At 32.8% G+C, this 13,919-nt stretch overlaps 2 protein-coding genes across 4 annotated transcripts in view; one reads left to right on the forward strand and one right to left on the reverse strand.

Moving 5' to 3' along the window:
• LOC140448853 (Ig-like and fibronectin type-III domain-containing protein 2) overlaps positions 1-13,919 on the forward strand; it is a 1,058,385-nt gene that overhangs the window by 442,662 nt on the left and 601,804 nt on the right. The gene's annotated exons all lie outside the window — the stretch shown is intronic.
• Positions 5,835-7,400, reverse strand: LOC140444116 (zinc finger BED domain-containing protein 5-like). Its single transcript, XM_072535823.1, has one exon. The coding sequence runs from the start codon at positions 7,398-7,400 to the stop codon at positions 5,835-5,837; it is 1,566 nt and encodes a 521-aa protein (XP_072391924.1).

A 13,919-nucleotide genomic window follows, 5' to 3' on the forward strand; every position in this document is an offset into this window, starting at 1 on the left:
GCATCATCATCTTTGCCTGCATAATAGAAATGGTTGCCATTTACTGTATCCACATATCCTTCTCCTTTCCATCTCACCTCGCACATACCAAGTATGTCCCACTTCATTGGTCTCATCTCGTTTTCACCCTTTGCTAGTTTGCCTGCTCTATATAAAGTTCTGGGTACGTCAACAGATAGAATTTTTGAATTTGGGACGATACCCATCAAGATGAGATCTAAGAGCGTCCCAATAATTTCGAAAGGGTTCCTCTTTATTGTGAATTTTAGACTATCAGTAATATCGGTCTACATTCCTTTGAGAAGGATATTGGACAGGCTATCACCATCACCAGTGAGCGCTACAGGTCGATAATTATCAACTATTTTTTGGTCCGAATTGGATAGTCTGCCCACCAACGATATCTGTTTTCGTGACACATCGACTATTCTGCAGGACCGATTTGAACGCATGGTCATCCCACGTAAAAACGATGTAAACTGGCACCGCATCATGTGATATGGGCCCATTTAATTCATTCTTGTGGGGTTTTCTTAAGTGGCAGGAATATGCGTATAAATCACAAACTATAACGGCTTTTAAAGCCAACATAACCCATGCCATCGGTTTCATTTAGCCTGATTTATGCACCAGAATCATGACAAATTAAACATTTAGGATGCGCGGCACCCTTGGCCTTTCAAATAAATAAATACTTTCATCTCACTAACATTTTGTTTTATTTAAATTTAAAAAAAAAATAAAAATAGGAAGCAATTAATTAAGTTAATTAAAGCTCTATAAATACATATAAAGTATATATATATATATATATATATATATATATATATATATATATATATATATATATATATATATAATTTAATTACTTGTATTTTTAACCCTTTGGTAATTAAGAAATAACTTTTATCGCTCTGTAAATGTTAAGCTTTCTCGTTAAAAGAGAAAACAGTGCAGGTTTTTTGTTCAGTATTATGTGAGAATTAAAAAGGAGCTTTAGCCGACTCGTAAAAAGTAATGCCTAATGGCAAGTTTAAAATTTCCTGATGAAGGTTTAACTCAAAACTCTGCCCAATTTTAATTAAAAAAACTTTTTTATGGAAGATGTAAAATATTTATGTTTTCCTAAATTATGTCTCCGAGTCTCTAAAATAAAGTGATTATTTGGAAATATGTAAAATAATATAGTTGTTTATATATACTCTACTGCTGTTCAAGAAAAGAAATATAAATGAACCTTTCCATCTTACTTTAGAGCTTGAAACTTATTTTATATTTAGGTAATTACATATAATGTGTCCTTTCTATTTTTTTTATATATTATTATACACGTTGTGGTGTGGGAATAATTGTTTACCGTGAAGCGGTATTTAAAGAAACGCTCTCAGATTCAAGGTACATCTATCAATGGAGAAGTTTTGAATAACTGCGTTTTGCAAGCGATACAGTAATAATGAAAGATAATAACAATAATTTACAGAACGTAATGCAACAACTTAATGAATACGGACTAAGGATGAATTAAAAAAAACTAAATGCATGATCAACGATCATGACTAAATTAGCAGATGCAAACATCCAATTGATTGTTGAGGATACTGTAACTGACAATGTGGATACCTACAAATACTTAGGAACATGGATAACATCAAATGTAGACCAAACCAAAGAAATTAAGACATATATGGAAATAGCACGTGCAGTATTCGTTAAACTTAAAAAGTTTTTTTATTGTTGGGATATAAGATTAGGACTACGCCTAAGAATGCTTCGGTGTTACGTATTCATTACTGAAAGAAATGAAGCTGAAATAATCATAACTATAAAAAGAAGAAAACTTGAGTACTTAGACCATGTCATGAAACGACACAAATGCTTATTATTGATATTATGAACTTAAGGAAATGGTTTAAATTTCAAACCTTCGATAGAAGATGGAACATAAAGAAAAAGAAGGAAAATTGATATGCCCCGTCCACTATTTCTTCATAAGAGCCACCTGTGAGCTTAAAGGTGTCTGATCTTTTTCTTCTTACTGCTGTACGCTGTCGCAGTTGTTGCCGGCGTATTATTATTAAAAATCGGGAAGCCAATGCAATCAAAGATTTATTTTCCATTATAATAGTTTAAAAATCTAATAGTTGATACCTATACTGTGTCTAATACCTTTAAGACCATAAACAAAAAGAAAAATCAATAAAACCTCACTCATTGTCACTCATACCATTTTAAAACATCATAGAAACGAGGAATCATAAAATCTAGAAAATGCGCATTCCTATTCTGACCGTACTACAATGTTAGTGTAACTTTAACTATAATAGAGGTAAACACTGTGATAAATAAAAACGAGGTTGTGATTAAATGTTCAGTAATGAGTAGTTATTCTTCTATTCTTCTTGGTCGTTTGCATTTCTTTTACACTTGAAAGTAAAATATCGAATGGGATACTATATTATTTAGTAGATACCTACATATCTATTAAAAAAAGTTAAAAAATGTATAGTGTAATAAATTTACACCAATAACACATATCATGCAAACCAAAATAAATAATACTTCAGTTCATTGACTGTATACTATCACGTGTATTTAATCGAATGTGTAAATTCCTAAAATTCAGTTTCCCTTTATCTAATATAATTAATATAATTAATTGAATGTGTCGAAATTTAACAAACATTTTTGTAAATCATACGTTTTATATCATCTCCTTTTTATAGTCCAGTTGTCAGAGACGAAAATGCAACTGAACCTATAAATATCATACGAATAAGCTAAATTTTGCTGAGAATGTCAATTTTGGGACTTTAAAAAGCAAAAAATTTCCCACTCCCACCCCCGGGCTACCCCCTAAAATACATCTTCGTAGGAGGGAAAACGAAAAAAATATGTTTTATACAAAAAATGTAGCTGAGACAATTTTGTACAAAATTTGATAATTTTGTACAAAATTTTTTATTGGAAATTTGTGCTGAAGAATGAACCGTTCTCTCTGCAGCAACGCTAGAAGCAACCGGCTATTTTGAATGTCAGTTACGCTCGCGAAATAAATTTGTTAAATGAAATTTGTATATCGTAAATTCGATATATTTTGATTAGAGTACTCTATAGACAAAAATCAAATCAAAAGGTAAAAAGTGCGCCATTTCTATTAAATTTCTGCATTTTGCCGCAAATAAGTCAGTTTCTATGAAAGTGGTAAAAAAATAAACGTGTGATTGTTGCCATTTTTTACGACGCTCACAAGATCAATACAATTTATCACTTCCATTATTCTGTCGCTTTGGAATTTTCATTTTTAGAGCCCAATATTCAAAAGTTCAAACTTCAAATTATCAAAACACAAAAAATTCAAAAACACAAAACACAAATTCAAAACCCAAAAAAATTCAAACACGAAATTTTGGTTTTGAGTTTTGGCAGTAAATATAAGTCATTCCTAAAAACTCTGAATTTAAACTTTGGCATTGCAAACAATCTAAAACATTTAAAACTGTTTTTTTTTTTTATTAAACAAGTACGACTTTCAAAACTACATAACTTAAGCTCCAAATTCCACCCATTGCCGTCTTGTGGAAACATTTTCGGTAACATGAGATTGTTTGTGATAATGTAAAAGTTTAAATTTAGCGTTTTTTTAGGCACACTACAAATGCCTTATATTTGTTGCCAAAACTCAAAATCGAAATTTCATTTTATAGGTTTCAAAGACTAGGCTCATGTTCACTCCACAGCGAGTAATAAATTTTATTGATATCATAAAAATCGTAAAAAATGAAAAAATCACGCAACAGCTTTAAAGAAACTGACTTATTTACGGTAAAATAGAGACAGAGAAATTGCACACAAAGAAGATGCATTCTTCGTCTTTAAAATGCATTGTAACTTTTGTCGATATGACACTTTAATCAAAAATATCGACTTTTTTCCGTCAAGTTGATACAATTTTTTTTTAAATTGATTTCGTGCGTATAATTGATATTTAAAATCACCGGCCGCTTCAAGCCTTGTTTCTGAAAGACACTTTACAAAAAAATTGCTAATAAACATTTTTGTTCAAAATTCTCTCAAAATATGTTGTCTCCATCCATCTATCGTCCGTCGGCAAATTCAAACAAATACCACCTTTAGTCCAGACATATATATTTTTTACCACCAAAAATGATGTTTTAACCAAATAGTGCTTCAAATATAATGTGCGGAATAATTTTCAATTCGGTTTCGCTAATAAACTTGCATTTTTGGTCCTCAAAAATGTCTCTTGCTTAATATTTTTGTCGTCTAAAAATTTTAACTGTGCTAATATACAGTGTGTCAATTTTAAAACTTACAATGAGCTATATCTCACGAACAAAAGCTGATATCGAAAAATGCTTAAAACCGTTTGTAGGATAGTAAGAGAGAACTAAAATGACATGAAAGCAAACTCACCCCCATCAACCTCCTAGGCCCCATCAAGCACAACCAAAAACGTTTAAATTGCAAACCACTACCTGTGACACATTATTGAAAAGAATATAAAAAATGCTATCGAATGGTATAAATAATAATTACACAGGGGTAATAATGTTAAAATTGGTTAAAAATTACAATTAAGTAAATGTTTAAAGTGGGTTCCGTTGTTTTGTAAACAATGATACAGCCTATTTTCAAATTCTGCACGAACTTTAGCAAATGTTGCCCTAGTAATAGCGCGACATGCTTGCGTAATTCTTTCTCGTAATTCTCCAATTGACGCAAGTTAAGTTTTATTAACAACTGACTTGTGGTAACCACATAGAAAAAAGTGGCGGCAAGTCTGGTGAACTCGGTGGCCCCTCAATAGGACATCTTATTCCAATTAATGTGTTCGGATAATTATTATATAACCAGTGCCTAACTGGAGCTGCTTATTGAGGAGGTGCTCCATCTTGTTGGAAGTGCAGCAAATCTTCGTCTAGAGCTAGGTTGCGTTGATCGTCCGTTTTGTTATTTAATTAATGGACAATTGAAGGTTCGATTGTATTATCCAGCATATCCAGATAAATGTTGCCACTTAAATTGCCTGGTATGAACAAGAAGTCAATTGTAGCATCGCCTGATATTTCTGCCCAAACATTTAGTTTTTCATGTTGAATGTGACCTTCTCTCAATCGATGCGGGTTTGCATCACTCAAATACCAACATTTTTGTTTATTTACATTACCATTCAGCATAAAAGTACATTAATCAGTGATACAAATATTTTTTAACATTCTCGGTTTAACGCGAATTCTTTCAGTCATGAGTTCACAAAACTCAATTCGTCGGTCTGGATCATCATCGCCTAGTTCTTGAAGAATTTATGTTTTGTACGAGTGAAACTTCAACACCTTTCTAACCGACTCATGTGAAAGTCTTGTCATTGCAGATACTTGACGTGTTGATGCAGTAGGCTCTATTGCAAAATTTCCAAAGACCTCAATTTGGGGTGCTTTATTCAGTAATCTTGGGGCATCCCTTTTTTTATTTTGCACTGACCCCGTTTCTCTAAACTTTTCAACTAATGGCGGACGTACACGTGACTTATATTTTTGTCCGGATGCCTTTCATGAAATATTTGAGCTGTTCGTAAATAACACTGGTTCTGGGAGGCAAATGTGAATATGATATCCAAGCGTTCAGGTATACTCTAAACCAGTGGTTCCCAAACTTTTAATCTCGCGTACCACACACGAAATTATAAATTAGTAGCGTACCACTGAACTGTGGTAATCTTTAAAAAACCTTGAAAATGGTAAAGTAATAAAAACTGCAACAACTGTTTATGACAACATTATTATTTATTAATTATAGGAAAAAATACAATATACTCAGTACGAAAAATGATGCTGCATGTTCGAGACAAGAGAGGAAATATCTGGCTCAGTTGTACTTAATTTCAGGCGCAAATTAGTGTCTATGTTAAGCTTGTTACGATAGTTATTTTTTATTATCAACATAACAGAAAATCCGCTCTCACAGAGATATGTGGTTGTGAATGGAATTAGAAACAGTAATGCTTTTCTGGACAGCGATGGATATTCATTTTTAACTTTTAGCCAAAATTCACACAGCTCTTCTTTGTTGAATTCCACTTGCAAAGCTCCATCGCAAGATAACTCTATCAGAGATTCCTTTTCATTTACACTTAAATTTTCTCGAACACTATCCAGATCCGAAACGAATGGGTTCCTTATCCAATTGAACTCCGAATAATCTTCTTTAAAATATTCTTCAAATATTTCAACGATCATTTGGCTGTGATTTTTGATGTTATTGATCACAATTTCACTCACTGTAAGTTCATTTTCAGTTATAAAATTTTCTAAATTAGGAAAAGATGCTAGGTTCTCATTCGACACGCTCTTTTCAGTCATTTGAAATTTTTTGATAAATGCTTTTATTTTGTCATTTACTGAAAATCTATTTGTAGATCTACCTTGCAAACTTAGATTTAAGTCGTTGATGCGATTGAAAATGTCTGATAAGTAAGCCAATGATATAAGCCAGTGTTCGTCTGTCAGTCGATTGCGTAATTCAAAATCAGTCCCCATCAGGAACAGCTGCACCTCAGAACGTAACTGAGATAATCTGTTCAGCATTTTGCCTCGCGAAATCCATCTAATCTCTGTATGTAGCAGCAACTGAATATGGTTACTGCCCATTTCGCAACACAAGTTTGAAAATAAACGAGAGTTAAGTGCCCGAGATTTAATAAAATTTACTACCTTGATTGCATCTTGGAGAACATTTTTAAATTGTTCGGGCATTCGTTTTACTGCTAACGCTTGTCTGTATATACTGCAGTGCATAAAAGTACAATTCTTAGCAACAGATTTTACTTTTGTGTCTACACCTCCGAATCTACCGATCATAGCTCGAGCGCCATCAGAGCAGAAGCCAACGCAATTCATCCAGTCAAGTCCATTTTCAGTAAAGAATTCATCCAGTTTGTTAAAAATTTCATCCGCTGTAGTTCGTGTTGATAACGGCTCACAGAATAAATAATCTTTCTTAATTGTTTTATTTTCATGTATATACCGCACGTAAACCATAAGTTGAGCATAGTTCGTTACATCTGTACTCTCATCAAGTTGTATCGAAAAGAAATCGCTACTTTTTACATGATTGATGACTTTATTTTTAACATTTGATGCCATACTGTCGATCCAACGTTGAACGGTATTATTGGATAGTGATATCAGTTCTAGCTTTTTAGCTGACGCCTCACTCAACATACAGGTAACCATATCTTTTGCTGCAGGTAACAACAGCTCTTCGCCAATTGTGTGAGCTTTTCCTGACTTTGCAATTCTTAGGCTAACTAAGAATGATGCCTCTACTGATTTTTTGGTACTACCAGTAAATAAAGACAAGAGTTTCTTAGTGCTTTTCATTTCTGTTAATTTTCGGGTGAAAAAATCCTTCGGTTTGCTTACCAATGTAGAATGTTTTGTGTTAAAATGACGATTCAGTAATGAGGGTTTCATACTTTGATTTGATAAAATTTCAAAGCACATGACACACTGAGGGTGTGGCTCATTATTTACATCCGTCACCGTAAATCCAATATTTATGTATTCTGGGTCATATTTTCTAGTATTTTTTCGAATTTTAATAGGTATTTTATCTTCTTGAATTACCGCACAATCTGGCGCAATCGAAGTGGAACTCGATGGTAAAGACTTTTTAACATCATCTTGAATCACTGCACAATTTAATTCTTGAGATAAACTGGGTGGTACATTATTTTGAGCACAAGGTCTTTTTACACTACTAAGCCACTTATTTATGTTAATTCAAATATATTAAACTTGACTTAAAACAAATTAGATAGGTAATTTGACTCGCGTCGCGGTCGCCGAAAGATGCGCTGGCCAGCAAAATAGGTGAAGCTTAATGCAAACTAGACGCGACGGCGCCCCCACGCGCCGTGGGGTTATTAAGTAAATTTTACTGTGTATGTCCTATGGCTGTTTGCATATCACCTTAATAATCGTCACGTACCACTGGTGGTACGCGTACCACAGTTAGGGAATCGCTGCTCTAAACCATCGTGACAACTACAGCTGAATGACAGTACCGATCGTACAAATGATGAAAACTAATGACATTTAAAATTCTTAAATAAACCAAAAATAATTAATAAACAATTATTACACAGGGTCATTAACAGAATCAACAAAAACCACATAAAATTTTCCTATTAAGCAAAAGTTTCACAATTTATTGCTTCACCATATATAATTATTATTTATACCATTGGATAGCATTTTTTATAATCTTTTCAATGATGTATCACAAGTAGGGGTTTGCAATTTAAACGTTTTTGGTTGTGGGTGGTTGTGGTAGGTAGGGCCTAGGAGGTTGATGGGGGTGAGCTCTTTCATGTCATTTTAGTTTTCCCTTACTATCCTAGAAACGGTTTCAAGCATTTGTCTATATCAGCTTTTGTTCTTGAGATATAACCCATTGTAAGTTTTAAAATTGACACACTGTAAAAGTGTTTACTTTAAGTTATAAAATTACTAATTTACAATAAGTAATGCGATTGTTAAAATACCAGCAAGTATTTACAGACAAGGGCGAAAAGCTCAGGCTTCTCGCCTTGGAAATACGTCCGACAGGGTGACAGATTGATCATTTTTTGACATTTTCATAAAAATTAAAGAAATATAAAGTTTTGTATTTTTCCAAAATTAAATTTCTCTGCTCTTTTACTATAATTATACATATTACACATTGTTATTTTAACTAACTAATATCGCGATACGTCTCTGGACAGAATCGACTACTTGAATTTCTTAGACATTCATACCGCAACTTTTGTCGATGAGCGATAGAAATATGGATGAAACTATACATTTCTTGCTTGAAATATGTTTTTCTGTGACATACTGATTCTTGGTAAATCGATGTTTTCCGTTTCACCCCCTACAAGGGTTGGTTTTAGGGGGAAACCCGGGGTAGAAGTGGCACACTTTTTTGCGTCATTTTTGAAATCCCACAATTGACATTCTCAGCAAAATTCAGCTTGTTTGTCTAGTTTTTAGAAATCAAATATCTGACGACTGGGCTATTAGAATTAAACGCGACATATGTTCTAATTTATCGGAAAATATTAATCGGTACTAAAAAAACTGACTGTACAAATAATGCACAAAATAAATAGTTTTCTCAAAAGAAAGTTACAAATTATGTCAATTTATTAAGTTCGAGTTAAATAACTTTATTCAAAAATGTTTTTTTGATAGTGATACATTTCTTTAAATGAATTAAGCCGATGCGCTGTTCAAACTTCATCTTTAAAAAATGTTTATTCTTTAGTTGTATGTTGTTCCCTATTTTATAAAATTCCTTAGTTATAAATGATAAAAGATAATCATGTTTTACCATAATAAATTGTAATGAAATCTTTTTCTTAAAAAAAGTTTTTGTGTTCGAAAAAGTAATCTCGGCTCTTTTACATAACGACTTTTTTAACAATAATTTTGCGAATGAATTTTAATTTACTCCCTATTACTGTATTTTGTTGTTATATATATCCAAGTTTTGTATCCAATATCTTCTTAGGGATTGAAATTTCCCGAAATGGTAGAGACTTGTTCTCATTGGCAATGGCTATTTTATAATTACATTCTTTATTATTATATTCATCAGTAATATATCAATATTTTTAACCCGTGTGACTTTATTTAGAACATATGAGGAGGTAATATGTATAACCCCACATGTCCATGTTGGCTACTTTTTTAAGAAAGCAAAAAAAAACCGATTTATTTTTATTGTTTCACCAGAACATATTTATGTAATATAAAATGTGTATTGTTTTATGAGTTAAGAAAACTACATATTTTGGTCAAAGTGATAAAACAATTAGATTAGATTACAGTTAATTTTCAGTCCATAGCTTTACAGCGCAATTCAAGTCCTGGCCTCCCCCAGCAAACCTCCCCATTCGTAACGGTCTGTAGTCAATCTCCTCCACCATCAACTACCAAGAAAATTTCTTGCGTCTTCATCTACATCATCCTCCCATCGCTTTCTCGGTCTTCCAATAGGTCTCTTCCGCTGCATTCTTGCATTCAACAGTTTTTTTAGAAGCCAGTTTTCTTACATTCTAAATACGTGGCCTACCCATTTACGCCAGATGCTGTAGGCGGACATACCGAAATTAAGTTGGTTCTTCATATATATTAAATATTCCAGAATTGTATCTGATTCTACGCCTGTTGTTTTCATTCATAGGGAATAGTATTCGTCCTGTACCTTTTTTTTTAAGATGTCCATGCGGTTTACAAATTTTTGAGGCAATACCCAAGTTTCGTATCCATAATTTACTATTCTAAAACTACTCAAAGTAGCCAAAAAATCCTACTTTCATAATCGCCTAACAAGCTCCAAAAATATTTCAAAAGAAACTTGGTCAATAATAAACGATTTTCTAAATAAAACCAGTTCAGCGAATCAAACCTTTTCTTTTCCTAACCCCGAAAATCTAAATGATTACTTTGTTAATGTGAGTAAAAATATAACCTCAACTATTTCGCCACAACAAGATCCAGTTTCCTATCTCCCTAATTCAAAAAACATTGCTGATACCTTCTTTTTAAGACCAGTTGATAAGACTGAACTCATTCGAACAATTCGTAGTATAAAAAGCAAATCGTCCTGTAGTACAGATGGATTATCTATTAAAATTTTCTCAAATCTTCCGCATAATGTACCTATTGGAGGTCATGGTCTCGCTAGTAAATGATTCCCTTGAAAAAGGTACATTCCCTAACTGCCTAAAGACTGCCATCGTTATTCCTCTTTATAAAGGTGGAGACAAATCTGATGCCTGCAACTTTAGACCTATTGCCTTGTTACCAGCACTATCAAAAATTATTGAAAGGCTTATAAAAGCTCGACTTATGCCCTTTCTCCTTAAACATAACATTTTATCACAAAATCAGTTCGGCTTTTTGTCTAATAAATGTACTAGTGATGCCATGTTTTCTGTGATACATGAGATATCTATCACTAAATAGTAACCTCTCCTCCGCCACCGTTTTCTGCGACTATTCCAAAGCCTTTGACTGCATAAATCACGACATTCTATTAAAAAAATTAACTTTCTATGGAATTCGGTGTGTGTCTTTGAATTGGTTCAAAACTTACTTGGTAGGTAGGAAACAATTGGTTAGAATAAAAGACACCGACTCTAGTTGTAAAGACATTGAGTGTGGAGTACCGCAAGGTTCAGTATTAGGTCCCATTCTTTTTTTTACTTTTGATTCATAACATCACTTACTTGAAAATTAAAGGAAAAATTTTTCTATTTGCTGATGATACCAGTATTATTTGGAGCAGCTCTAATATTTCAACGCTTCATTCAATTATAACCGCTGATTTGCTTATAATCAAGGCTTGGTCAGACTCCAACTTTAACGTGGATAAGACAGTAGCATTATCTTATAAAGCAGTCATTCAACCCTTGCTTTTGAATGAGAGCCAAATCAGTATCGTTAATTCCGTGAAATTTCTAGGTATTCTTATCGACAGCGATCTTAAATGGTCCTTGTATACTGACTTCTTAAGGAAGAAACTAGCCTCAGCTTGCTTTGCAATAAGATCTGTTTCGAAGGAACTAAATTTATCTTCTATTAAAATAGCATATTTCTCATTGTTCGAGTCCCATCTTCGATATGGGCTTCCATTTTGGGGTTCTAGTACAGCGGCCCAATTTGATACTATTTTTAAGTTGCAAAAAAGAGCAATTCGTTATCTATTTGGTCTCAAACAAACAACTCATTGCAAGACCTACTTCAAAAACCACGGAAATTTGACGCTTCCCTCTTTATTTATTTTGGAAACGGTTTGTTTGATTCGCAAGCATCTAAACATTTTTCCCGATAGACCTGATCATGGCTACTCCATTAGAAATTCGGATTGTAACGTTTATTTACCGATGCCGTCCACTCAGCTAGTAAAGAATTATATTCTACATAGTGCAAAAAAACTTTATAATCACCTTCCAAGAGAAATTAAATCCGCAACATCTTTCATTAAGTTTCGTAAGATGACAAAAATCTATCTCTCTGAAAGACCATATTATTCAGTTGACGAGTTTCTTAATGTATAACAAAGAAACAAAATTAATATTGTTTATAATTACATTTGGGTGTCTCAAGCAGTGGCTACAATTTGTCTCATTTGTTGTTGTCTGTACAAATTATGCAAGTGATACAACAATTTCACTAATTTAAAATTGTATTGTTCTGTTTTTTTTGTTATATTTGTTTTTGTTTTATACTTTTTATACTTTTTGTACTTTTTGACTCAGTTTTTTTTAGCTTTGTCCATAAAATTGTTCAATAATTTTCAGTGACAATAAAGCATATTTCTATTCTATTCTATTCTATTCTATACTATCGGGCAGATATGGTCTTGTAGATGTTTATCTTAGTTCTTTGATGTATCTCTTGTGATTTAAATATCTGGTTTATAAAAATGTATGCCATATTGGCTAGGTTTATGCTTTTGCTAAGCTCTGCATTCAGTCAGATAGAGTCGTGTTGCTCTCTTCGATCAGCTGTGTACTAGAATTTTACTCTTTTTTTATTTTTTTTTTGTTTATTGATAGACCTATTTATTTAGCATGTGATTTAAGTTCCTTATACGTATTTTCATATACATGGTACTGCGTATGCTGCCAGTTGGACTGATATATTGATAAGTGTGGTATTTCTACGTTCCAATGTTTTTAACTACGTATTCCAGTGCAAAATTAAACAGTGTTGATGCCAGCCCATCTCATGCTGTATCTTAATTTAAGCCATTATGTACCTTATTGTCAATCTAATGAGCCTAACTACTTTGGGCTGTTATTTTAAATTCACTCAATATTTTGTATAACTGTGCCCTGTTTATTGAGTCATATGCTTTTTTAAATCGACAAAAATGTTATAGACGTCTATGTCATGTTTTCAGGCTTTGCTTAAAACTTGCTTAACCGTAAATCGTTGGTCGATGGTTGATCTTCCGTGCCTTTTTTTGCTTGATATTCTCCGATGATCTTCTCTGCGAGTGATTTTGAACCGAGTTTATATTTAAGTATACAGTAGAAGCTCTTTATTCGCGGGGTTTATGTTCTGTAAATATTCAGCGAATACAAAAACCGTGAATATGAAATGGTAATTTATATGGGGTTATAGGGGATTCGTTCCTAGGTGACAAAATAAGAAAACCAATACATAATAAAATTAGTTTAATTGAAGTTTTTGAGCACATATTAATTAATTACATATTATCTTCAAGTTTAGGCAATGGTTTAAAAAATTTAGTAACTTTATCTTGCTTGGCAGTTTTAAAGACTCCTTCAATTCAGAGTAATATTCAGAAGTGGCGTTAGGAATTTGCCTCTAAAAGAAGTCACAAAGCTGATTTGCCACTCTTAAAACTTCACTAAGATTTTTAAAATTAGATGTGGTTTCCAGTGCTTGTTAAAGACTCTTCTTTAATAGGTTGTGAATTTTACATTTCCTCCAAGTTGGTTTTAGTTCAATCTTCATCTTACCATTCAAACAACTCCCGAACGACACTTCGTTCTATCTGTTTAAACCCACTTCTATCTCGTCCTATTCCACTTACAATTATAGCAATGTTTAAAGTTAAAGTTTGAACTTGCACAGATTTTTTCTCATTTTTTTGCAATCATAACAGGCCACAGTTGTTTCCAGTATAATATCAATATGTATGGCTTCAGATCTTTCAACGATTCTTTTGTATTTACGATGCATTCCGCTATGTCAAATTTCTTCCAGCGTTCCATAAAATTTATATCAGGATCACATTTTATCTACGAAGATTACCGTACTATAAGCCTCATGAGTCATCTCCAAACATTGTTCCTAAAGATAATTCATAAGAGA

This window comes from Diabrotica undecimpunctata, chromosome 1 (genome assembly GCF_040954645.1).
Source record: "Diabrotica undecimpunctata isolate CICGRU chromosome 1, icDiaUnde3, whole genome shotgun sequence".
NCBI classification, from domain to species: Eukaryota; Metazoa; Arthropoda; class Insecta; order Coleoptera; family Chrysomelidae; genus Diabrotica; species Diabrotica undecimpunctata.